At 32.1% G+C, this 25,518-nt stretch overlaps 1 protein-coding gene across 2 annotated transcripts in view; it reads left to right on the forward strand.

Annotated features, from left to right (window-relative positions):
* The window catches only part of LOC140694182 (heat shock transcription factor, Y-linked-like), a 35,370-nt gene extending 17,067 nt beyond the window's left edge, over positions 1-18,303 (forward strand). The window contains exons 1-3 of one of the 2 annotated variants that reach the window (XM_072957573.1): positions 16,566-17,030; positions 17,503-17,644; positions 18,031-18,303. In XM_072957573.1, the coding sequence (XP_072813674.1) occupies positions 16,776-17,030; positions 17,503-17,644; positions 18,031-18,191 (558 nt within the window). In that variant the 5' untranslated portion in view covers positions 16,566-16,775 and the 3' untranslated portion in view covers positions 18,192-18,303. Of the gene's footprint in view, positions 1-16,565; positions 17,031-17,502; positions 17,645-18,030 lie in introns of those variants that run through there. The other variant, XR_012069922.1, reaches the window with a different exon arrangement.
* The last annotated feature ends 7,215 nt before the right edge of the window (positions 18,304-25,518 follow it).

Here is a 25,518-nt window from a genome sequence, read left to right on the forward strand (position 1 = left end):
ACAGAAAGATTCACATTAAATGTACACAGTTTCCAGGATGACACAGACCATCCCATTGTTTTAATTTGTTTTTACCTGTTCCATTTTCTGATACACTAAATTTTTCACTTCTTAGGCAAATATACATACCCCTATTTTCATCCCTTTGAAATATTTTAAAAATATTTTTATTATTATTATTTTCAACACTCTGCTTCAACTTGCTCTTCTATTATGCATAATACAATGTCTTCAAAAATTCATTTCCCCCTTCTTTAAAATTCCTTTTCTCTCTCTCTCTTTTTTCTCTTTTCTAAGTTGTATTACTATATAGACACTAGGTTGAGAAACTCCCTTAGGACCACAGTAGATAACTAATATGCCATAAACCACAGTGCCCGAGAAGTAGGAGCAAGATGAAGAAGCAGAGAAACCATTCACAATTAAAAGAACAAGAGAAAGCCCCTGAAAGGACGATCAGTGAAATAGACATTGATAGCCTACTAGATCAAGATTTAAAAAAAGAAGTGATCAAATTACTGAAAGAAATAAAAGATAGTGTTTTGAGATATAAAATATGTCAAAAATGAAATGAAAGCTATAAAGAAGTGCCGAGTAGAATAGGTAAACTAGTTGACTGAGATAAGGAAAAATATAAAGGTGTTGCAAAGCTGACTAGATAATGCAGAGGAATGAATTAGTGATTTAGAATACAGTACAATAGAAAGCACCCAATCAGAAGAGCTACAAAAGAAACAACGAGAAACAAATGAAAAAAGCATAAGGGACCTATCTGATAATAGAAAGCATGCCAAAATTGGCATGATAGAAGTTCCAGAAGGGAAGGAAAGTTCAAAGGGGATTGCAAGTTGTTTGAAGAAATCATGACTGAGAACTCCCCAAACATAAAGAAGGAATCAAATATCCAAGTACAGGAAGCTCAGAGTGTCCCAAACAGGGAGAACCCTAATATAGCCACACAAAGACAAATGATTAAGATGGCCAGAATCAAGGATAAAGAAATGATCCAAAAGGAAGCAAGAGAAAGGCAAAGACTGAGTTACAAGGGAATCCCCATAAGGATCCCAGCTGATTTCACTACACAAATACTACAGGACATAAGGAAGTGGCAAGATATATTCAGAGTCTTGAATGAAAAAAATGATATACCCTAGGATAATTTAACCAGAAAGGCTATACTTTATGGTAGAAGGAGACATAAAGGATTTCACAGACAATAAAATGTTACAAGAGTTTAGCAACACTATACCCATGTTAAAAGAATTATTGAAAGGTATACTATAAAAAGAGAAGTAGCAGGATGTTACAGAAATGAGACTCTCACAGCTGGAAAGGTGATAACTCATGAATTATAAATAAAATAAACACAAAATTTTAAAATAAGGCATACAAATCATTGAGAGAAGGAGAGGGAGGCAGGAAAATAGAGAATTTTTTTTTTGGTCTTTCCTTTTAAAATATTTTGTTCTCGATAGGATGGTTTTGAGATCATGTTACTATCAGTTTAATAAAAACAGTTATAATAATGGTCTAAAAGACTTATATAAAAGGGTAACAACAAGACAGGAACTTACCAGGTTGTCCCTAAAACTAAATAAATTTCATGATATTTCAAAGGAAAATGACCAAACCATAAATGGAAGATGAAATGAACAAAGAGGAAATACCAAAACAACTGCAAAAATAAGGTCAAAATGGCAATAAAACCAAACGTATCATCTATTATTGTAAATGTTAATGGATTAAATGCTCCAGTGAAAAGTCATAGAGTGGCAGGCTGCATAATAAAACAAGAACCTTCAATATGCTGCATACAAGAGACCCACTTCAGGGAGAAGGACACATATAGATTGAGAGAGAAAGGATGGAAAAGGTATTCCATACAAATGGAAAAGCCAAAGAGGGAGGTGTTGCAGTACTGATATCTGACAAAAGAGTCTTTAAAACAAAGACCATAAAGAAAGATAAAGAAGGCAATTTTATAATGATTGAAGCAGTGATACAAGATGAGGATAGAACACTCGTTAATACATATGCAGCAAATAGAGGAGCACCTAAGTACATAAAATAATTACTAAAAGATATAAAGGGGGATAGTGATGGGAATCTAATCATAGTTGGAGATTTCATCACAGCATTAACATAACTGGACAGATCATCTAGACAGAAACTAAATTATGCAAAAGAGAAGTTAAATAATGCAATAGAAATATTACACTTGGTGGATATTTTCAGAGCAATGCACCCCCCACAAAAGAGTATATACATTCTTTCCAAGTGCACATGGGACATTTACCAGGCTTCATGATATATTTGGGCACAGAAGAAACCTCAACAATTGTAAGAGGATAGAAATTTCCTTAAGCATCTTTACTGACCACTGTACGATGAAGCTAGAAATGAACAACAGGGAAATAAAGGAGAACAAAAGGAAAACATGGGGATTAAACAATAATTTATTAAAAAACTAATCGGTCAATGAAGAAATCAAAGCTGAAATGGAAAAGAACCTTGAGACAAAAGAAAATGAAAGCAAAACCAAATAAAATTTATGGGACACATCAAAAGCAGTGCTGAGAGGGGAGTTTATAGCGATACAGGCCTTTCTCAAAAAAGAAGAACAATCACAAATAAACAATTTAACCCACCAGCAGAATGAACTAGAAAAAGAAGAACAAAATCCCCAAAAGGCACCAGAAGGAAGGAAATCCTAAATATTGTGAGGAAATAAATATAATAGAGATTGAAAAAACCATAGGAAAAAAATTACCAATCCAAAAGCTGGTTTTTTAAAAAAATAATTAAAACAGAAATCCTGTGGCCAAACTCAAAAAGAAGAAAAGAGAGAGAGCACAAATTAGCAAAATAAGAAAGGAGAATGGAGAAATTACAACAAATAAAATAGAAATAAAGAATATCATATGAGAATATTATGAAAGTTTATGGAAACAAACTGGATAACCTATATGAGACGGACAAGTTTCTGGAAACATACTGTCCACCAAGAATAAATTAAGAAGAAACTGACTCCTTGAGCAAGCAGAGCACCAGAAATTAAATCAAAACAGCAATGTAAAACCTCCCTACAAATAACAGTCTAGAACCAAAAGGATTCAATGTGGAATTCTACAAAACATACAAAGAGGAACTCATACCAGTGCTTCTCAAACTCTTCCAGAAGATTGAAAAGGAAGGATACTCCCAAAGTCATTCTATGAAGCCACAATAACCCTGATACCACAACCAGGCAAAGACACTACCAAACAAGAGTATCATAGGCCAATATCCCTGATGAACACAGACGCCAAAATCCTCACCAAAATAGTAGCAAATAGAATCCAAACACAGAAAAAAGGTTATACTTCATGACCAAGTTGGGATCATGCCAGGGACACAGGGGTGGTTCAACAAATACAAGTCAATCAATATAATACAGCACATCAACAAGAGAAAGGGCCAAAACTACATGATCATCTCAATAGATGCAGGAAAATCATTTGATAAAATTCAACACACACGTGTAATAAAATCTCTGACCAAAGTGGGCATAGAGGGAACATAACTCAGCATCATGAAAGCTATATATAACTAACCTACAGCTAGCATAATTCTCAAAGGTGAGAAAGTTAAAACCTTCCCACTAAAATCTGGGACAAGAGAAGGATGCGCACTATCTCCACTCCAACTCAAGATAGGCTTGGAAAACCTAGCCACAGCAATCAAAGAACAAAGAGAAGTAAAAGTGATGCAAATTGGAAAGGAAGAGGTAAAAGTCTTACTATATGCAGGTAATATGTTACTATATATAGAAAACCCTGCAAGATCCACACAAAAACTACTAAGGCTGATCAAAGAATGCAGCAAGATAGCAGGTTATAAGATTAAGATTCAAAAATCAGTGACATTTCTTTATGCTAACGATTCAGATATTACTATAGAGCTACAGTCAACATGACAGCACTGAATCGGCAGGAAAACATACATATAGGCCAATGGAACAGAATATAGAGCCCAGTGGTGCAGCCACTGTGGAGAACAGGATGGAGATTCCTCAAAAGCCTAGGAAGAGACTTACCATATGACCTAGGAATCCCGTTCCTGGGCATATATCCAGAAGGAACCCTACTTCAGGATGACACCTGCACACCAATGTTCATAGCCAGCACTATTTACAATAGCCAAGACATGGAAACAGCCTAAATGTCCATCGACAGTTGACTGGATAAAGAAGAGGTGGTATAATTATACAATGGAATACTAGTCAGGCATATAAACCGACAACAAAACGTCATTTTCAGCAACATGTATGCTCCTGGGGAAAATAAGTCTAAGTGAAGTAAGCCAGAAAGAGAAATAAATATAGCATATGAGATGGCTCATCAGTGGTATCTAAAAGCAAAGCAAAACAAAACAAAAAGAGCACAAATACAAAACACAAATAGACTCGCAGACATAGAATACAAAGATTTGGTTGCCATGGGGCTGGGTGTTGGAAGAGATAGACTGGGAGGCCAAAATTGTAGAATAGATAAACAGGATTCTACTGTATAGCATAGGGACTTTTATAAAAGATCTTACGGCAGTTCATAGATAAAAAATGGGACAAAAAATGTATATATGTTCATTGTAACTGAAAAATTGTGCTCTACGCTGGAATTGGAGACAAATTTGTAAACTGAATGTAAATCAATAAAAAAAATGAAAAATAGAAAAAGCATTATCCTAAATAATACAGGTGTAAATATATATTATAGAGAAAAAATATGTAAAACAAAAGATATTGTTTTATGTTTTCTTTTTGAGATAAGCAATTCAAAAAACCTCTAGCCAGGTGCATCAAGAATAAAAGGTAGATGTTCCAAAGGAATAAATTAGGAAATAAAAGTAGAGAAATAACAATTGTTACCTCAGATATACAAAAAAGGGATCATTTTGTCAACACTTACATACCAATAAACTGGGCAAATTAGAAGAAATGGACAAATATCTAGAAAGTGACAGAGATAAGGAGAAACAAATAATTTGAAGAAACTGTTTACTAGAAGAAAGATAGAATCTGCATTTAAAAAAATTGTTGAATATAAGTGCAAATTTAAAGAGCTCCCATGGAGAACTGTACAAAAATCAAACAGAACTAATACTCTTCAAACTATTCAAACATAGTGCATATGTGGGAAACTCCCAAATTAATTCTATGAAGCTTCCATCACCCTGATAGCAAAACCAACTAAAAAAAACACGGGCAAAGGGAAATTCAAGCCAATATATTTGATAGATTTACATGCAAAAATTCGACAAAATATTATTAGCAAACTAAAGCCAGCAATACCTAAAATGAATCATACACCATGATCAACTTGGACTCATTGCAGGGTCACAAGAGAGGTTCAACTTACACTAATCAATCAGTTTGATACACCACATTAACAAAAGAAAAAAGAAAACGACATGGTCATCCCAATAAATCTATTAAAAGCATTTCATAAAATTCAACATTTATTCATTAAGACAGCAACAACAGCAGCAACAACAACAGCAACAACAACAGAAACCTTTTAGCAAAGTAGGATTCAGAAAACATATCTCAACTTATCTAAAGTCATTAATTACAGACCCACAGACAACATAATATGCAAAAGTGAAAACCTGAAAGCCAAATTAAGGAAAAGACAAGGATGCCCACTATCACCATTTTTATTAAACACATTATGGGAAGTTCTAGCAATAGTAATTGGACAAGAAAAAAAGTTATTCAAGTTGGATTAAATGAAGTAAAACTGTTATTATTTTAGATGACATGATAATCTATATAGTGATCTCTAAAGATTCTCCAAACCAAAACAACAAAAACTAACAAAGATATTTGGCAAAGTAGCATGATTCATGATTAATATACAAATACTGCCACCTTATTTACACAAAAAATGAAATATTGCATAATTTAAAAAAATCCATATGAAATCAGATCAAAAAATGAAAAACCAATGAAAAATCCAACATAATATAATGAATAGGACACTGATAAAGAAATTTGAAGATGATGCAAAGAAATGGAAAGAAATCTAAGGTCTTATTTTAGAGGAATTAATATTGTTAAAATATATATACTACAAAAGATGTCTACAGATATAAATTGATTCAGATCGAACTACATGATATTTTCCACAGAACTAAAAACAGTCCTATGATTCGTATGGAACTGCAAAAGAACCAGAACTGCAAAAGGAATAATGAGGAAAAAGAACAAAGTTGGAGGCATAACCTATAACCATTCCAGATCTCAGACTATATTACAAAAATACCATAATCAAAACACCAGAATGCTGGAAAACAACCAAATATCTATATCACTGGAAAGTAACACAGAGACAGAAATAAAACATCACACCTATGGTCAACTAAACTATGACAAAGGAAACAAAAATATACAGTGCCTTAAAGACAGTCTTCAGCAAGTGATGTTGAGAAAGCTAGACAGCTACATGTAAATTAATGAAATAAGAACACTCCCTCACACTATACAGAAATAAACTCAAAATGCTTTAAATTTCTGAATATAATACATGACACAATAAAAATCCTGGAAAGTAACATAAGGAAAACAAGAAATAAATTGTAGCAAAATTTTCTTATTTCACTCTCCCAAGCTGAAAACAATAAAAACAAAATAATCAATTAGGTTCAAATTAATCTTAAAAGCTTCTACACCACAAAATAAACAGAAAGAAAAGATGAACTTCCAAATGGGAGAAAACATTAGGAAACAATGCAATCAACAAGAGGCTAATTTCTAAAATATACACATTGTTCATACAACTCAATTTCAAAAATTTAAAAACAACTCAGCCAGAAAATGAGCAGTAAACAATTCTCTAAATCAGACACACAGATGACAAACAGGAAAAGGAAAACATGCTCACCTTGCTAATCATCATACAAATGCAAGACAAAAATAAAATAATGTTTTACCTCACACTATTCAGAAAGGCTGTCATTCAAATGTCTACAAATAGTAAAGAATGAGGTGGTTGGGGAGAAAATGGGAATCTCCAACGCTGTTGGTGGGAATGAAAATTGGTGAAACCACTTTGGAAACAGTATGGAAGTTCATTAAATAATAAAATTAGACCTTTCATATGACACAGCAATCACACTCGTGGGCATATAAAATATAAATCCTGAAAACAAAGAATCCTAGAGTAAAACATAAGAAGTACACTCTGACATTGGACTTAATATGATTCTACATATGTCTCCTCTGGCAAGGGAAGCAGAAGGAAAACTAACAAAATAAGATTTTATCATTATAATCAGATTTACACTGCAGAAGAAATGATCAATAAAATGAAAAGTCAACAAACACAATGGGAGGATATATTTTCAAGTTATATTTTCCAATCAAGTGTTAATACCCAAAATATATGTCAAACTTTTACGCCACATCAACAACAAAAAAGACAAAAAAATCCAATTAAAAAAATGTCCATAAGAAGTGAATACATAGGTCTGAATCAATTTTCTTTAGAAAACATAGAGTTGGCTAAATGACACATGAAAGTATGTTCAGAGTTATAAATTATTAGGAAAGTCATAAACCAAAAATGAGACAAGACCTCATATTTGTCAGAAGGCTCTCATCAAAAAGAAAACAAATAGACATTGGTGAGATTGTGGAGAAAAAGGAATACAATGGACACTCTTGTTAGGAATGCATAATATTGATACCATTCATATATATATCAAATTTTCTTCATCCATTTTTCTGTCAAGGGATGTTGGGTTTGTAGGCCCCTGTCTGAAGGCTCTAGAGACTAAGCTCTTGGGCTGAACTGATAAACAATCTGTGAGGAATGTCACATATCCAGGCTGGATAAGAAATTGCCTACTCAATGTATACAGTACGGATGGCTGTATAGCCTATGATGCGTAAGACCCTCAAGTGGAGGACAACCTAAGGCAAGCACAGCTGGCTGGATAAGAGATGGCCTACTTAATGAAGTTCTGTGATGATCTTTAATACAATTTTTGATCATTTAACATCCTGTGCTTACTGCCGGAGCATGGGGACATAAATAGCTTAAGATTATTAACATTGTTATAACTTTGATGATATGCGAGGCATTGTGCATATCCTATATAAACTCTTCTTCTAAGAATCAATAAACAGAGAACTGCTTCGCTTCTCTTCACACAGTGTTTGTGTGTATATTATATCGTGGCACTGACAGGGTTAATTAAATTTGTTGGAAGTATCTTAAATGTATGTTGCATTATATACAATGCTCTATTTGCACCTATTGAAATTATGATGTGAGTTTTATTTCTCATTCTATTAGTGTGGAATATCACCTTTATCGATTTGAGTATTTTGAAGTATCCTTAAACCCAGAGATTAATCCCTTTACTCATGTATGTTTATGATACGTTAAATGTGTTGTTGAATTCATTTTGCTTGAGTTTTGTTGAGAATTTTGGCACATATGTTCTTCAGAGATAATATTCTATATTTTGCATATAATGTCCTTTCTATCATTTTTATGCAAATAAAGCTGGCATCATAAAACATGTTTGGAATCTTTTACGCCTTCAAGTTCTTGGAAGATTTGGGGAAGAATTGGTGAAAAATTGTCTTCAAATGTGTGACAGAATTCACCAGTAATGTGGTCTTGTAAAGTTTTTCTGATTTGGGAAGTTTGGATTATTGATTTACTCATACACACTTTTGCTCTATTTAACTTTCTTATTCCTTCTTGATTCAGTATTGGAAGACATACGTTATTGGGAATTTGTCTTTTTTTCTAAGTCATTCAAATCGTTGTCTAGTGGTAATTTCTTATGATGCTTTGCATCTCTACAACATCAGTGGTAATATCTTCTCTTTTTTTTTCTAATTTTATTTCAGTCTTCATTTTCTTAACCAACATAAACGTTTGTCCACTTAATGTTTAAAAGAAACAGATTTAGGTATATTTATTTTTTGTATTTTCAGTTGTTTCTCTTGTTATTTGCCATACTCTCATTCATTCAATTTTCTTCTTTTTTCTTTCTGTTTTCTCCTAGATTTTGAGGTGAAAGTTATGTAGTGTGAATCTTTGTATTTCATTTATTACTAAATATTTTTATTTATATTTTATTTATTTATTTTTATTTATTTATTTATTTATTTATTTATTTATTTATTTATTTATTTACACATTTATTCATTTATTTATCATTGACGTACTTCCATTTACAATGTGTCAATCTGTGGTGTATTGCACAGTTTTCCGTTACATGCATACATTTGTGTAACTATTAAAGGTTACTTCACAATATTTAACTTACTGCCCTGTGTCATACAAAAGAAATTTTGAAAAAATCTATTTTTATATATAGTGGATAACATTTATAAATATTAAGCTCCCAAATAAATCCTCTCAAAGCCCCTTTCTGCAGTAATCATAAAATTGTTTAGTAGGTCTGTGAGTGTGCTTAAATTTTGTAGATGAAATCATTGTGTTCTCATCCAAATTTTTTTTTTAAGATTCCACATATGTCATGTCATGTATTATTTTTCTTTCTCTTTCTGTCTTACTTGAATTAGAATGTCACTTTATGGGTACATCCATTTTGGTGCAAATGTCATTGTTTTATCATTTTATATTGCAGAATATTATTCCATTTTGTAAATATGGCATAATTTCTGAATACTGTCATCAGTTGTTGGACCTTTAGGTTGCTTCCATGTCATAGATTTTGTATATAGCACTGCTAATTACATTGGGGTGCAGGTGTTTTTTTGAATTAGAGTTCTCTTTGATATATACCCAGAAGTGGGATTGCTGAATCATATGTTAAGTCTGTTTTTATTCTTTTGAGGTATCCCCATCCTTTATTCCACAATGACTGCACGAAACTACATTCCTTTCATCAGTGTGGGAGGGTTCACTTTCTTCACAGCTTCCCCAGCATTTATTGTTTGTGGATTTTTGAATGATGGCCATTGTGAATATTGTGAAGTGATATTTCATTATAGTTTTAAAATGCCCTTCTCTGATAATGATAGTGAGCAATTTTTTTTCATATATCTGTTTGGCATTTGTATGTCTCTATTGGAGAATTGCTTCTTTATGGTTTCTGCCCATTTTCAGATGGGGTTTCTTTTTTATTATTATTATAAATGTGTATGAAGTTCTTACATTTTGGAAATTAAGACTTTGTCAGTTGCATCACTTTAAAATATTTTCTTTAATCCTGTAAATTGTCATTTTGCTTTGTTTATGATCCTCTTTGCTGTGCTAAAGCTTATAAGTTTAATTAGGTTCCATTTCTTAATTTTGCTCTTACATCCATTACCTGGGTAGGCTGTTCTAGGAGATCATTGCTGAGATTTATCTCAGAGTGTTTTGCCTATGTTTTCTTCTAGGAGATTTACTGTGTCTTACCTTACACTTAAGTCTTCAAGATATTTTGAGTTTATTCTTGTGTATGGAGTGAAGGAGTTTTCTAACTCCACTGTATGCTGCTATCCATATTTCCCAACAGCATTTGGTGAAGAGATGTTCTTTTCTCTGTCATATTCTTGGCTTCTCTGTGATAGATTAATTCAACATAGGCCTGCAGATTTATTCCTAGGCCCTCTATTCTGTTCCATTGGTCCATATGCCTGTTTCTGTACCAATATCTGTCATTTTGATTATTGTAGCTCTGCAATAGTGTATCGAGACCTGGTGGTTTATTCCTCCAGCCTCTTTCATTTTTTTGAATATTGCTTTGGAAATTAAGGATCTTTTATCACTCTGTGTAAATCTTATGATCATTTGTTTCAGTCCTAAAAAGAAATATTTTGCATAATTTGATAGGAAATCACATTAATTCTGTTGATTGCCTTGGGCAGTATGGCCATTTTAACAATTTTGTTTCTTCCATTACAAGTCCATTGGGCATCTTTTCAATTCTTCAAATCTTTTTTGATTTCCTCAATCAATGTTTTCTAGTTGTCCAATTTAAGATATTCACCTCCTTGGTCAGATTTATTCTTAAGAATTTAATAATTTTGGGTGCAGTTATAAAATCGGTTGTTTCTATACTTTGTTTTCTTGTTGATTCAATGGTAGTGTAAAGAAATGCTATTGGTTTTTGTACATTACACTGGGAACATTGCCCAGTTCCTTTTTTAACCTAAGTAATTTTTGTGAAGCTTTTACAGTTTCTCTATATAGTGTCATGTCTGCATATCATGGCAATTTTACCTCTTCTTTTCTAGTCTGAATACTTTTATATCTTTTTCTTGCCTGATCATTGTGGCTAGGACTTCGGAGACTATATTGAATTAAAATTGTGAGAATGGGCAACCTTGTCTTGTCTCAGGTTTTGTGGGAAGGGTTTCAGGATTTCACTATTGAGTATTTTGCTGGCTATATGTTGGTCATAAATAGCTTCCATTATGTTGAGATATGGCCCCTCTATGCCCACTGTGATAAGAACTTTTATTGCAAATAAGTGTTAAATATTTTCAAATGCTTTTTCTGTATCTACTGAGATGATCATGTGGTTTTTTGTCCTCTCTTTTGTTGATATGGTGTATCAAAATTGACTGATTGATTTGCATATGTTCAGCCATCCTTTTGTTCCTTGCATGAACCTAACTTGACCATGGTGTATAATCTTTTTTTACATGTTGTTGGATTCTGTTTGTTAATAATTTCTTAAATAATTTTACATCTATTTTTATCAATGATATTGGCCGATTGTTGTCTTTTGGGGTAGTGTCTTTGTCTGGTTTTGGTATCAGGTTGATGTTGGCCTTATGGTGTGATATTGGGAGTACTCTCTCCATATCAAGCTTTTGGAAAAGTTTGAGGAAGAGTGGTATGGATTTTTCTTTGACTGCTTGGTCAAATTTCCCAGTGAAGCTATTTGGGTCTGAATTTTGTTTGCAGAGATTTTTTATTTTATTAATAATTATATTCCATTTCTGGTGATCTGTCTGTTCAAATGGTCAATATTTTCTTAATGCAAAAATGGTGGGCTGAATGTTTCCAGAAACTTCTGCATTTCTTCCTGGTTTTCCAGTATGTTTCCATATAGTTGCTCATGGTAGTCCCTTATGATATTTTGCAAATTTGTTGTACTTTTTGTAGTTTCTACATTGTCATTTCTTATGTTATTTGTGTTCTCTCTCTATTCTTGTTGATGAGTCTGTCCAGAGTTTTGTCAATTTTGTTTACTATTTCAAAAAGAGTTTGATTTTTTCTATTTTTTAAAGTCTAATTCAATTCTTTCTTATTTGATCTTGATTATTTCCTTCTTTCTGCTGACTTTTGGTTTTGTTTGCTTTTCTTTTCATGATTAGTATACATAGAACGTTTGATTATTTATCTGAAATTGCTCTTCTTTGAGGAGGGCCTTGTCACTATGAACTTTCCTCTTAATCCTGCTTTATCTGTATTCAATATATTTTACATAGGGTTTTGTAATATTTCTCGATATTTTTTAATTTCTTATTTTAATCCTTCACTTCCCATACTTGTTTTGGTACCATGTTGTTTAATCTACATGCTGTCATTTTTTTCCCTTTTTTTCTGAGATTCATTTCTACTTTCATGGTATTATACTCAGAAAAGATGCTTGAAATAATTTTATCTTCTTAAATTTGTTGAGGCTTCTTCTGTGCATGAGTACATAATCTTTCCTAGAAAATGTTCCATGTGCACTGGAAAAGAATGTATATTCTGTTTGGGGAGAATTACTGTTTTGAATATATCAACCAACTCCAATTATTTCAACGTAAATTTTAGTATCTTTGTTCCCTTATTAATTTTCTGTCTGAAAGACCAGTCTAGTTATGGTAATGGGGAGTTATAGTCTCCTACTGTGATTGTGTTCCCTCCAATTTCTCCCTTTTTATTTATTAGTATTTGCTTATGTATTTAGTTGCTCCTACATTGAGTGCATATATCTTAATGAGTATAATACCCTCATTTTGTATTGATCCTTTAATAATTATATCATGTCCTTGTTTATCTTTCTCTATGGCCTTTCATGTAAAGTCTATTTTGTGTGAAGTCAGTACTGATAGTCCTGCTTTCTTGTCATGTCCATTTGCATGGAATATATTTTTCCATCTTCTGACTTTCAATTGATGTGTTTTCCTCTTACTAAAGTGGGTATCTTGTATGCTTCATAATGTAGTGTTTGTTATATTATCCCATCTGACAATATATATCTTTCGATTGAAACACTTATTCTATTAACAATTCTGATAATTATTGATACAATGTTGTTTATTTCCATTTTGATCTTCATTTCCCAGATGATTTTGCATTTAATTTTTGTTCATTTCATTTTCTTTTTGTTGCTTGATTAGTTTTCTCTTATAATCTTGGATTCTTTTTGGCTTTTTGACTTCATTGTAAGTTTTTGACTTATGGTTACCCTGTTTTGTATGTATATTGACCCTTTACTATATCTTTTTATTTTGACTGATAGGAATACAAATTCTAACCACTCCTACAGAGAAGAGAAACAAGAAGAAAATAATCTGAATTGCCCTGTTTCACTCTCTGAACCTTAGAAATTTTGATGTCCAGTTTTACAACATCATGTATATTCTATTTTATGTCGTTGTAGCTATTGCCTTTGTAATTATGCCTTTCTGCTTTCTATAGCATCCTGCTTCTTTTCTTTAGGGTAGATCTTTCATTATTTCTTTTTCTGTTGCTAATTTCTTTTAGTATTTACTTTTATGAAATTTATTTATCTCTCATTTTATTCTAATGTATAGCCTTGCTTGATAAATTATTTTAGGTTACAGCTTTCTTTCATTCAGGACTTTGAATATGTCTTGCCATTGCTTTCAGGCTGTTGTATTTGTGTCAGAAATGTGTTTACAAATATAATGTATATAATTATATATATATATGTAAAGAATACTTAGAAATGAAGTTAACAAATAAGATGAAAACCTATACATTAAAAAATAGAAAACATTGATGAAAGAAATTAAATCTGATCCAAAGAAATGAAAAGATATCTAATGTTAATGATGTGAAACTATGTGGTTGGAACAAACTTCCTACACAAAGCAATCTACATTTAGTGAGATTCATGTCAAAATACCCATGATATTTTTCCACTTATTAGAAGAAATATTTTCAAAATTTATATGTAACCACAAAGATCATGAATTGAAAAAATAAATTTTGAAAAGTGTATTAAATCTAATAGTGTAAAATACTCTGATGTTAAAGAGTCCTCTAAAGCTTTAGTAATTTAAACAACATGATACTGGATCAAAAACAGACACCAATCAATAGAAGAGAATAGAGCAATCAGATATAATCCCTCACACCTATGATCAATTAACCCATGAAAAAGGAAGCAAGACTATAAAATGAAGAAAAGACATTCTCTTCAATATGTAGTGCTGGGGAGATTGAACATGTGAAAGATAGATTAGAGTATTTCCTTATATTGTATGCAATCTATGAGCACAGAATATCTTTTATTTATTTTGTTTATTTATTTTTCTTGCATCTGTAATATATAGATCTATGTTTAGATCTTTTATTTCACTTATCAATTTTATTCCTTTTTAATTCTTTTTGGTATAAATATACACACAATTATTTTCGTCATTTCTCTTTCTGATAATTTGTTGTTAGTATATAAAAATGCAAGATATATTTGTATATTGATTTTGTATTCTGCAAGTTTACTAAGTTTTTTGACTGTTTCTAACAGTCACTGGAGGAGTATATGGTGTTTTCCATCTATGTATAATTATGTCATCTGTAAAATTTGTACTACTTGTTTACAAGTTGGATGCCTTTAATCTTTTTTCTTGACTAGTTTTTCTGGCTAGGACTTCTAGTAGTGTAATTTAGTACTTGTGTGAGTGAGCTACTTTTCTGTAGTACTGGACCAGAGGAAAACCTTCCTGTATGTTCACATTGAACTTGATGTTAGTCATGGGTGTTTCATATATGGCTTTTATTATCTTTAGTTATATTCTACCCAGAGAGAATTTGTTAAGAATTTTTTGTATACAAAAGTTAATATCAGTTCTGTCAATAATTTTCTTACATTTTTTGAGATTGTTACTTTTGAATTCTCTGTTTTGTAAGGGATGGTATCACATTTTTTGATTTGTGTATGTTAAATAATATTTATGGATCAAGAATAAATCACACTTAATTGTAGTTTATAATACTTATAAAATGCAATGAATTCTAGTTGCTAAAATTTATTTAGAATGGAATATACACATACTGAAGGAAAATTTACATTGTAGATTTAGTGTAAATTTATTTATTTAAAATTTTTTCCCTCATTTTGAATGTGGCTTATGTTTAATGGAATTTATTTCTAAATAAAAAATATAACTTTTGGTAGAACTGGATTTACTAGTTTTCTGATTCAGCTCATAGCTATTATTTACAATTAGTGTCCAAAAGAGATGCCATAAAATGCCGTATTATACTAACAATGACAAATATTTCAGTACTGGGAAACATATTGCTTCTAAAATGCATTACCAGTTATTTTGCACCCCAACCCACATATACAGTTATTTCTTTGTTTTTTGATTGTTTGCCCCTTAATGGAGTCACTGTTAATAGAAACCAGGACATTGTGCATAACTGTATTTATCAAAAGCATTTTGGAACACTTAACAGAAGCAACAAGTATATGGATTATAAAGATGAAAGAAAAATTTATTCCTTCTAGGGACTGAAAAACCTCTGAGTGAAAGAATGGTAAAAATAAACATTTGTAAGTTACCGTAAGATTTTCTCTTGTGTAATTTTAAAGTAGAATATTAAATTTCATTTGTTTTAGTTATAGTGCTGAATTACAATTTAAAACCAAAATTCTCCCCTTTGGGATTTCTTAAATTTGATTGATTATTTTAATCTAATTTTAATTCATATTTATTTACCATTTATTTATAAACATAACAAATAATCTGATATTTTTTCTGCTGATGTTTTAAATATAGAGGTACTTATTGTAAAGTACACAGATAAATAATAATTCCATTTCCAAATCAAATTTTGTTTCACTTTAATTACAAATGATAATGAAATTGTTATACCTTTTCTGCACAGGTTTTACACAAATTTCACGTTAAATACCAAAACTTTAAAATAATTTTACTTATTTTTTTCATATTTATACTCTGTTCACCAATCTGCGGTAAATTTGTGTACAAAACGAAGGAGATTGGTTTCATTTCATAGACCCCAAATTAAATTATTTAAAAAGACTTCGTGGGGAAAATATTTCCACATCACACTATAAAAATAAACATCCTATATGTTTCATTTTAACTGGATGAATGAGATGGAAACACTGGCTGAATGTTCCACTTGGGTTGCTAGGAGACCTGTCATTTTGTGATGTCACAGACACTCAGGTTGAGAACCAGTTTGATGGCCTAACAGTTTAACTTGCAGGCCTGCTAAAGCAGCATTTGAAGCTGCAGTGCTCAAAATCATGCAGATTAGAAAAGTAGCTGTAGAAAAATTTTTTGAGATGGAGCATATTTCTTCAGAAATTCAAATTTGTCTCCTTAAGATGGACCAACTGGTTCAGGAAACCTCGGTAGATCTCTATTGTGTGAGCAAACATTCTCTGTGCACTTGGACTTGTGGTCTGTGATTTAAGAAAATGTTTCTCAGACTTTGTCTGAAGAATCCTTGATAAAAAGGCCATGTTACACACATTGTGTCTCTGAACCAGATGAAGATAATGATTTTCATACTCTGACATTCCCAAGAAAACTCTGGAAAATGGCTCGGAGTGACCAATTTAAATCCATCTTGTGGGATGATAATGGAACTTCCATAGTGATTGATGAAATTGTCTTTAAGAAGGAAGTTTTGGAAAGAAAGGCCCCTATCAGAATATTTGAAACTGGAAGTATGAACAGTTTAGTTAGACAGCTTAACCTTTATGTGTTTAGTAAAGTGCAGCAGAATTTTCAAAGATCTGCTTGTCTAGCTGACTTTCTGGAAGAAGAAAAAGAAGTCTCTGTTTCAAGCAAGGTATTCAGAAATTTTAGTTACGACTTAGTAACTTATGCATAAAATTTTATTCTGTACATCAATCAATGGCAATATAAATGTAAAGCTTGATTTTGAAAATTGTATAAAACTACCAAGTTTAAAATCCTTATTTTTTCTGAAAGTGAGGACAGTGCATTAACTATTCAAGATTATGAGAAACTTTGCTTGCAACTATGAATCTTATCAGAAATCTAAATAAAGGTATTAAAGCTGCTTTTAAAAAGTGGCATTCTCTGTTACTGCAAATGCTGACGTCTTAAATTTGATGACTATACTATTTAAATGTGTATTTTCCAAACAAGGAACTTTAAAATGTCGTCAGCAATGTTCATATTTTGATGATATTATCTTTGACTTGTAAACATGAAATCTGAGGTTTTATAGGTTATGCTTATTGTAGTCTTGTATTTTGGTTTAAAATATTACTAAAATCTTTCTTCTTCGGTTGTAGCTGCAGATCTACCATAATCCAAATTTTAAAAGAGACTGTCACCAGCTTTTAGTGAGAAATAAAAGAAGAGTTGGGATTAAAAATGCCTCTCTGGTATCTTCATTGCTTCAAGATATCAACAAGAAGCTCTTTAAAGGAGGGGGTAATATTGATAAACATAATTCTGATTTTGTGGTTGACACTATTGGAGAAAGTGAAATTTTACCTTCTCCAAATTTAAACATGCCTCTAATAAGGAAGCCCTCTACTAGCCACATAATTGGTGATACAACTACCCCGATCAGAGGTGATTTTTCTCCTCTATCATCAATGTCAGTTAGACCACCAGAACAAATTGCAGTGGATCAAAGTGTTATTTTAAATCAGTTGACCACTGTCCATGAGCACTCTCAAAGCAGCTACACTGAAGCAAATGGCCGTGTTGTGAACTTCATTACAACTACAAATTCTACTCTCATTACAGCATCTTTTCACCCATACACAGCAATTATTTTGGACTGATTGTGGATCCTTCTACTTTTCCAAAAGATATCACAACATATCTGCCAATGAAGGTCGTTTCTAAACTTCAACCAGGGAGCAACCCACGGTTTCCAGTGCCAGTGACATCTGATACATCAGCTACCTCTCTTTCAAGGCCAACTCATCAGACATCTTCAGTTTATGAAAGTCATCCTAATTACAACTGATCTACCAGAGGACTACCAGATTATGCAGGATAACAAAGATTAAAATTGATGTTGGCAAATATAGACAAATATCTGCAATTTTCCTATTTGAACAATAAACATAGATGTGTACATTTATTATCCTTTTTTTAAAATGGATTAATGAGTTAAATGGGAGACTAAGTTACCATTTAAAGAAAAAAAGAGATATTTGATTGATATGATCTTTTGATTGAACAATATGGGTGTAAATTTAAATAATTTCTGTAAGGAAAAGAAATAAATGGAAGAATTTGTAAGAAGACTAAAACATGGAGAGAGGGAAAATTACTAAGTTGTTTCTGGTTCATCATGGAATGTATTAAATGTGCTTAGTTAGGACATGTTGGAACAGGATATAAATGCAGGAACCGGCACAGGGATCATGTCATCTATGGTATCATAAAAGTCACATGATGTATTCTCAGATGGCGAATTCATCATGTGGTAGAATTTAAGAAGTAATTTTATCTATGGTCTTCTTTGTGCTGTTTTCAAAGCATTCCATTTGGTGCTTTCTTTTCCTCCACTCAAGAGTCTACACCATATTTTCAAGTGAATATTTTATGTTTCATTTTTGTTCCAGCCAAAGACAAGCTTACATCCTCAGGCTGGCACATAATGCTTTTCCAAATTTAAGCCCACAAACTCAACAAAGTTTTGTCATTTCATTATAGATCTGACATCTGACTAATTTAACATATCCTTATGTTTCACTGTTTCTGGAGATACATCCAGGCAAATGCTTATGAACCATATTAAATCCAAACTCAGAACATTTTCTCTAGCTCATCCTTGGGCAAAGGATGTCCTCCTTTTACCTATTTAGATTTTTCCAGTCTCAGAACAGAAATCACCTCCTCCAGATATTTTCTGTCAATCCCCCTTTCCTTGTCTAACTTGGATACCAGCACAGTAAGCACAGCACATGACACAGGATGCATTTTAGTATTTAGTGAATGAAAAATTCATGTTGACTTTAAGCAAAATCTACTTTCCTGAAACAATAAAACTCTCATGGTTTTCAAACTGTTTCGTTATGGTCTACTCTTCACCACAATCTTGCTCTTTTCATAGCCCAAGGACTAGTAACTCAACACAGTAATTGGAGGTAGGTACAGGAGACAAAGTATTATTTTCTTCTTAATTCATGCATCCAGAGGCATAAAGCATTCCATTCTCACTTGCTGGATTTTTTCCTGTCACTTCATCATCCATTCACCTCAAAATAGCTGATATTCTTCCCTATAACAATAACTATACTGTTTTCTAATTAATTGACTTCTTAGAATCAGAGTTTTGTCCAGAAGAGACCCTGCCATTGCAAACATTTAATGTAGATTTATACACCCCAAATAACTTGTGCCCCTTCTAATACTCACACAAGAAGTATCTTAGAGGTACTAGCCCCTTGGTTGGGGTGGTCATATTCAGTAACTAAATTGCAATCTAAACTGTGTGGACTAAAAAGAGGTGAGGGTGGTAAAATTAGAAATTTGTGCAACTGCAAGAATACCAAATTTTTGCAGATATTAGGAAATATAAAATATTCATTGAAGACTTTGTCTATTTCCCATTAATTTAAAATAAAAGGTGAAGCATTTTCAGAATTTGAAATGAGCTGAAATTCTGGAAAAAGTGTAGGCAAGGTCAGGAAGCCTAAGGCATCTGCTCACAATCATGCAGCCAGTGTCAGCTGATAAGACTGGAATGGCAACATTGAGTCCTGAAAATGTGTCACCAGTTGTGAAGAAATACTGTGAAAATCTGGAGAATGGTCAAATTGGCCAGGGTAAGCTCTAGCAACATCCCACCAATATGACCTTTACCAAGAGAAGAAAAGAGCCCACTTGCAGCAGGAGATCTGTGTCTGGACAGCAGTGGTTGTTCCTATAACAGAAACATCAAGCTTTAAAGTTTGTCAGCTCAAATCTCATGGTGGCTATGTTGTTGCTTACATTAGTCTGGGGTTCAGATGGGCTGGTTCAGCAGCTTGTTTCCAGCTCTCTTATCACACAGTGGGTCTTATTGTGATCATCATAACAAGGTTCCACACTGATTAGTCAAAAGCTACAGTTTACTTTCAAAATTAGAAATCCTAAAGAAGTATATTGTTTGTCCATCTCTAGTTTTCTACCTGAGAAATCTAGACTATTGGCAAAAGTACAAAAGTTGGCTGGTGCTTTGAAAAATATTCTCTGAGCTCTGCCCACTGAATTCTTCCCACTAAATACTACAAATCTGTCTACCACTCTGTGTGTGTGTAAAGATGGATTGTAAAGCAGTAACTAAGTTTGTCTTAGTTGAGTCATCAGTGAATTATTCCTCTGCACCTGTCAGAATGTCTGTGAATTAAGAGTTTCACTGAGCCACCAGATTTTCTTCCAAACAGGGAGAGGTAGATTATATTTCTCCCAGTACACTGTTAACTGTTCATTGAATCCCGAGCTAATGCTAGGGCCAAGCCACTAAACCCTTGAATTGGACTGAGGCATATACATTCTCCAATCCCCGGAGCCCATCACAGGACTGTGTCTCCTTTTTAATTTAAGCTTATGTCCAAGAAATTTTCTTTTAATTCTCATTGTTGACATGACTTATTTTGGCTTTTGAACACCCGTTGACTAGTTTATAGAGTTTGAACTGCTGATGTATTCCCGTTCAACTACAAATACCAATAACCTTTCTTTCGTTGGACTACCTGGAATACAGTGAGCATAGTCATTATTTTGAAAGCAGTCCTCAGTCCTGATAATGCAGAACATTCAGAGTTCTTTGCCAGCACTTGAGCGAGGGTGTTTCTTGTGGATCCCAGGGATTATCTTCACATCCCCTAATGCAACCATGAGAAAACACCATATTGTTATCCAAAATCAAGTTTTTGTCAGTATTGCATTCCCATTGCAAAACAGTTAAGAATTGTAGGAGTTCTGAGATTTTACCATGCTGAGATTTTTAGCAACCTATCATGTTCCTTTCTTAATGATGTTGTTGGGGAGATGAGACCTTTGGTCAGAGACAGTGATCATTATCACTAACAGCAAAAGCAGCCATGGTTAAATTTGTATCCATTCCCTAATCTCAGATGAATACACAGAGTGAAATTTTGATGCCTACAGAATCAGTGGGCTGTTATCATGAAGAAAGTTTAAGGCATGGTAAAACACTATTTATATTAGTATCTTTATGTATAATTTATTAGAATCACTTATTTATTAGTATCTTTATCTAGGATAAGTCTATCATGACTCAAGATTACTTGCTGCAAGAACAATCATGAGAAATGACATGGGAAACAATGAATATTGTCTTTCCATTTTTCCTTCTGCTTTTATTGAGATATATTTGACATAATACATTGTGTAAGGTTTGGTTCACAGGGTAGATATTTGAGCTACATGTATCATAAAGTAAATATTTTAGCAACTTTAGGGAGAATTCATTATCTTATTTAAATACAATATTAAAGAAACACAATTTGTCTTTTGGTTGTGATGAGAAAACTTAGTGTCTGCTCTCTTAACAACATTCATATATAACATAAAACAGTATTAATTTTATTTATCATGTTAATACGTAGCATCCCTTGAACACGTTTATTTAACTGCTGGAGATTTGTATCTTTCGAATGCATTAATGTAATTCTGCTTTCCCAACCCCTGCCTCTGTTAACTACAAATCTGTTTTTTTCTATAAGTATGTTTGTTTATTTTTGAAGTGTACTTTAATGTATAACACTGTGTTAGTTTCTCTTACATAACAAAATGTTTGCAAATTTTAATACATTTCAAACTGATTACAATAAATCTAGTTATTATATGTTGCTATTTAAAGATATTTCATAGTTATTGACTATTCCCCATACAGGAAATTTCTTGTCCCTGACTCATTTAATTTGCAACTGGAAAATTTTCTCTCTTAGTTTTCCTCAACTTTTTCTTTTTCTTCGCCACATTTCCCTCCTTCTTGTGAACAACCTATTTCTTTCTATATCTATAACTCATTTTCTCTTTTGTTATGTTAATTTGTTTTAAATTCCAAATATGTGTAAAATAATTTAGCATTTGTCATTATCTATCTGACTTGTTTCACTTAGCATATTACACTCTTGGTCCACCCATTTGTTGCAAATGGCAAGAACTTATACATTTTAGAGCTGAGTTATAATCCATTGAAATTTTATGTGTGTGTGTGCATATATATATATACAGTGAGCATATATATATACATATTTAGAGTGTATGCATATATATATACAAATATAGATAAATCTTTAGTTAATAGATGGTTAGATATATACACTATAAACAGACATTTTTTATCCATCATTTTTAGATGAGCAATTAATTTTCTTCTATTACCTCGCTATTGTAAATAATGTGGCAGTGAATATAGGGTTGAATATATCTTTTCTGATTAGTGTTTTTATTCTCTTGGAATAAGTATCCAGATATGGAAATGTTGGATCATATTTCATTTTTAATTTTTATATAAAATTCCAGAGTGTTTTCCACAGTGGCAGTACAAATTTACATTCAGTCAAGCCTTGGATCAGGGTTCTTTTCCTTACATCCTCACCAATATTTATATTTGTTATCTTTTTGATCATTGTCATTCTGACAGGAGTGACGTAAAATCTCATTGTGTTTTGGACTTGCATTTTTCTGATGGTTAGTGATGTTGACCATTTTCAAGTGCCTGTTGATTACCATTCCCCCACTGTATATTCATTTTTTGTAAAGGGCTAAATGACCATAATTGTCTGATTTCATTTTTAGGCATTCTGTTGTATTCCATTATTCTGTTTGTTCTGTGCCACTTCTATATTCATTACTGCAGCTTTGTATTATAGTTTAAAATCAGGGACAGTGATACTTCCTGTTTGTTTTTTGTCAAAGTTGATTGTGTTTTTAGTTTGTTTGCTCTGTTTTGTTTTGTTTTGTTTTCTTTTTTAGTGATTTCAACTCTTTTGTATTTACATGAAAATTTAAGATTTATTTTTTGTAAGTGTCTGAAAATGCACTTTGTATTTTGATAGGCACTGAATGTAATTTGTGTATTTTCTTGGCTAGTAGTGTCATATAAACAATATTTTTCCTAATATATGAACACAGTATATCCTTTCATCTGTGGTATCTTCAATTTCTGTTATAAATATTTTATAGTTTTTCTGAGTACAGGTATTTTACCTCCTTGGTTGGATACATTTCTTGATTTTTTTTTGTTTTTTGTAATGCAACTGTAAGTGACACAGTTACCTCACTTCCTCTATCTGTTAGCTTGCTGTTAGTGTGTAGAAATGCAAGATTTCTGTATGTTAATTTTACATTCTGAAATTTTACCAAATGCATTGATAAGCCCTATTAGTTTTGTGGCGTCTACTTTAGGATTTCTGTTTAAAGTATTTCATCTGCAAACAGATACTTTTACTCCTTTTCTGAAATAGCTATATTTTATTTACTTTTATTTTGGATAGCTATGGCTAGAATTTCCAATACTATACTGAATAACAGTGGTAAGAGTGAGCATTTTTGTCTTCTTCCTTCTCTTACAGGAGATGATTTCAGCTTTCAATCAGTGAGTGTCATGTTAGCTGAATTTTTCACATATATGACCTTAACTGTGTTGAGGTATGTTTCCTCATGCCCAATTTGAGGAGAAATTTAATCATAAATAGATACTGAATTTGTCAAAATATTTTATGACCCTTTTGAGGTGACCATATAATTTTTATTTTTCAATTTGTTAGCTGGTGTAATTTTTATTTTTCAATTTGTTAGTTTGGTGTATCATATTGATTAATTTGTGGGTAATGAAACACTTTTGCATCCATGGAATAAAAGGGACTTAACAATACTGTATAATCCTTTTAATATTTCTTTTGCTTTGCTAACAATTTAGTGATGATTTTTGCATCTATGCTTATCAGTAGTATATAACCTTCAATTTTATGAGATATTTGTTCCTCTTTTAGTAGTAGTGTGATACAAAAAGTTGGGGTAGGAAGCCTTATTTCCTGTACAAAATTTTGGAATTTTCTGAGAAGTATAAGTAATAGCTCTTCTCTAAATGTTTGGCAGAAATCACCTGTGAATTTGCCTAGGCCTGAAATTTTGTTTCTTGGGAGATTTTGTTTAACTACTTATTCAATTTCATTAGTGATTATCTGTTAATATTTTCCATTTCTCACTCCATCCTGGAGAGTATTTCTTTCTAAGAAATTGTCCGTTTCTTCTAGGGATTCCATTTTAATTGTTGTATAATTTGTTGTATCATCTTATGATGCTTTCTGTTACTTTGATATAAGCTGTAACTTCTCATTTATTTTGGAGCTTTTTAATCTGTACTCTCTTTTTTGCTCATGAGTCTCGTTAAAGTTTATCAGTTATATTTATCTTTCAAAAGCAATTATGTAGTTTGATTAGATATTTCTATTTTTAATCTTTATTTTTTTATTTCTGTTCTGACCTTCCAGCTGTCTTTCCATCTACTAACAAGTTTCTTTATTATTTTTCTTCATCTTTTGTTTGTAAGATTATTTTATAAGAGTGAGATGTGACTTACTTGTATAAGTGGGATTATTTTGCTCTAAGCATCCCTATAAGTACTGCATTTGCTATACCCCATGGACTTTGTTTTTGTGGTCATGTTTCTTTATGTAATTTTTCTTTGATTTATGCAGCAATCCATTTGTTGTTTAATATTCTATGATTTATCCTCCACAATTTACAAGTTTTCTCAGGTTTCTCCTTGTAGTAAATTTCTATTCTGACAGAATCCATATGTTTCTTCACAAAAAAAGGAGAAAAATGATTAAATGTATACAAAATTGTGAAAGACCCAAATTTTATAAAATTATCTTTGGATAATGAACAAAGCTGTGGGTATTATCCTTTCTGACTTAAGAATATACTACAAAGTTACGGTAATCAAAACATCAAAATATATCACTAAAAGAGTTACATAGATTAATGGAACAAAATAAAGAGTCGTAAAATAAACCCACACTCATATGGTCAGTTAGTCTACAAAGAAGGAGGCAAGAGTATGCAATGGAAAAAAGGCAGTCTCTTCAACAAGTAGTTCTGGGAACACTGGACAGTACATGTAAAAGGAAAATGTAAGAGCACTTCCTCCCATGTTATACAAAGTAAGACAAAAATGGATTAATTTCCTAAATGTAAACATGAAATTATAAAATTTCTGACCAACAACAGGAGCAGAACTGCCTTTGAGATAAATCATAGCAATTTTTAATTTTGATCTATCTCCTAAGTAAAAAAAAATAGGAAAATTAACAATAACAGTT

The sequence above is a fragment of the Vicugna pacos genome, unplaced genomic scaffold (genome assembly GCF_048564905.1).
Source record: "Vicugna pacos unplaced genomic scaffold, VicPac4 scaffold_20, whole genome shotgun sequence".
NCBI lineage: Eukaryota > Metazoa > Chordata > Mammalia > Artiodactyla > Camelidae > Vicugna > Vicugna pacos.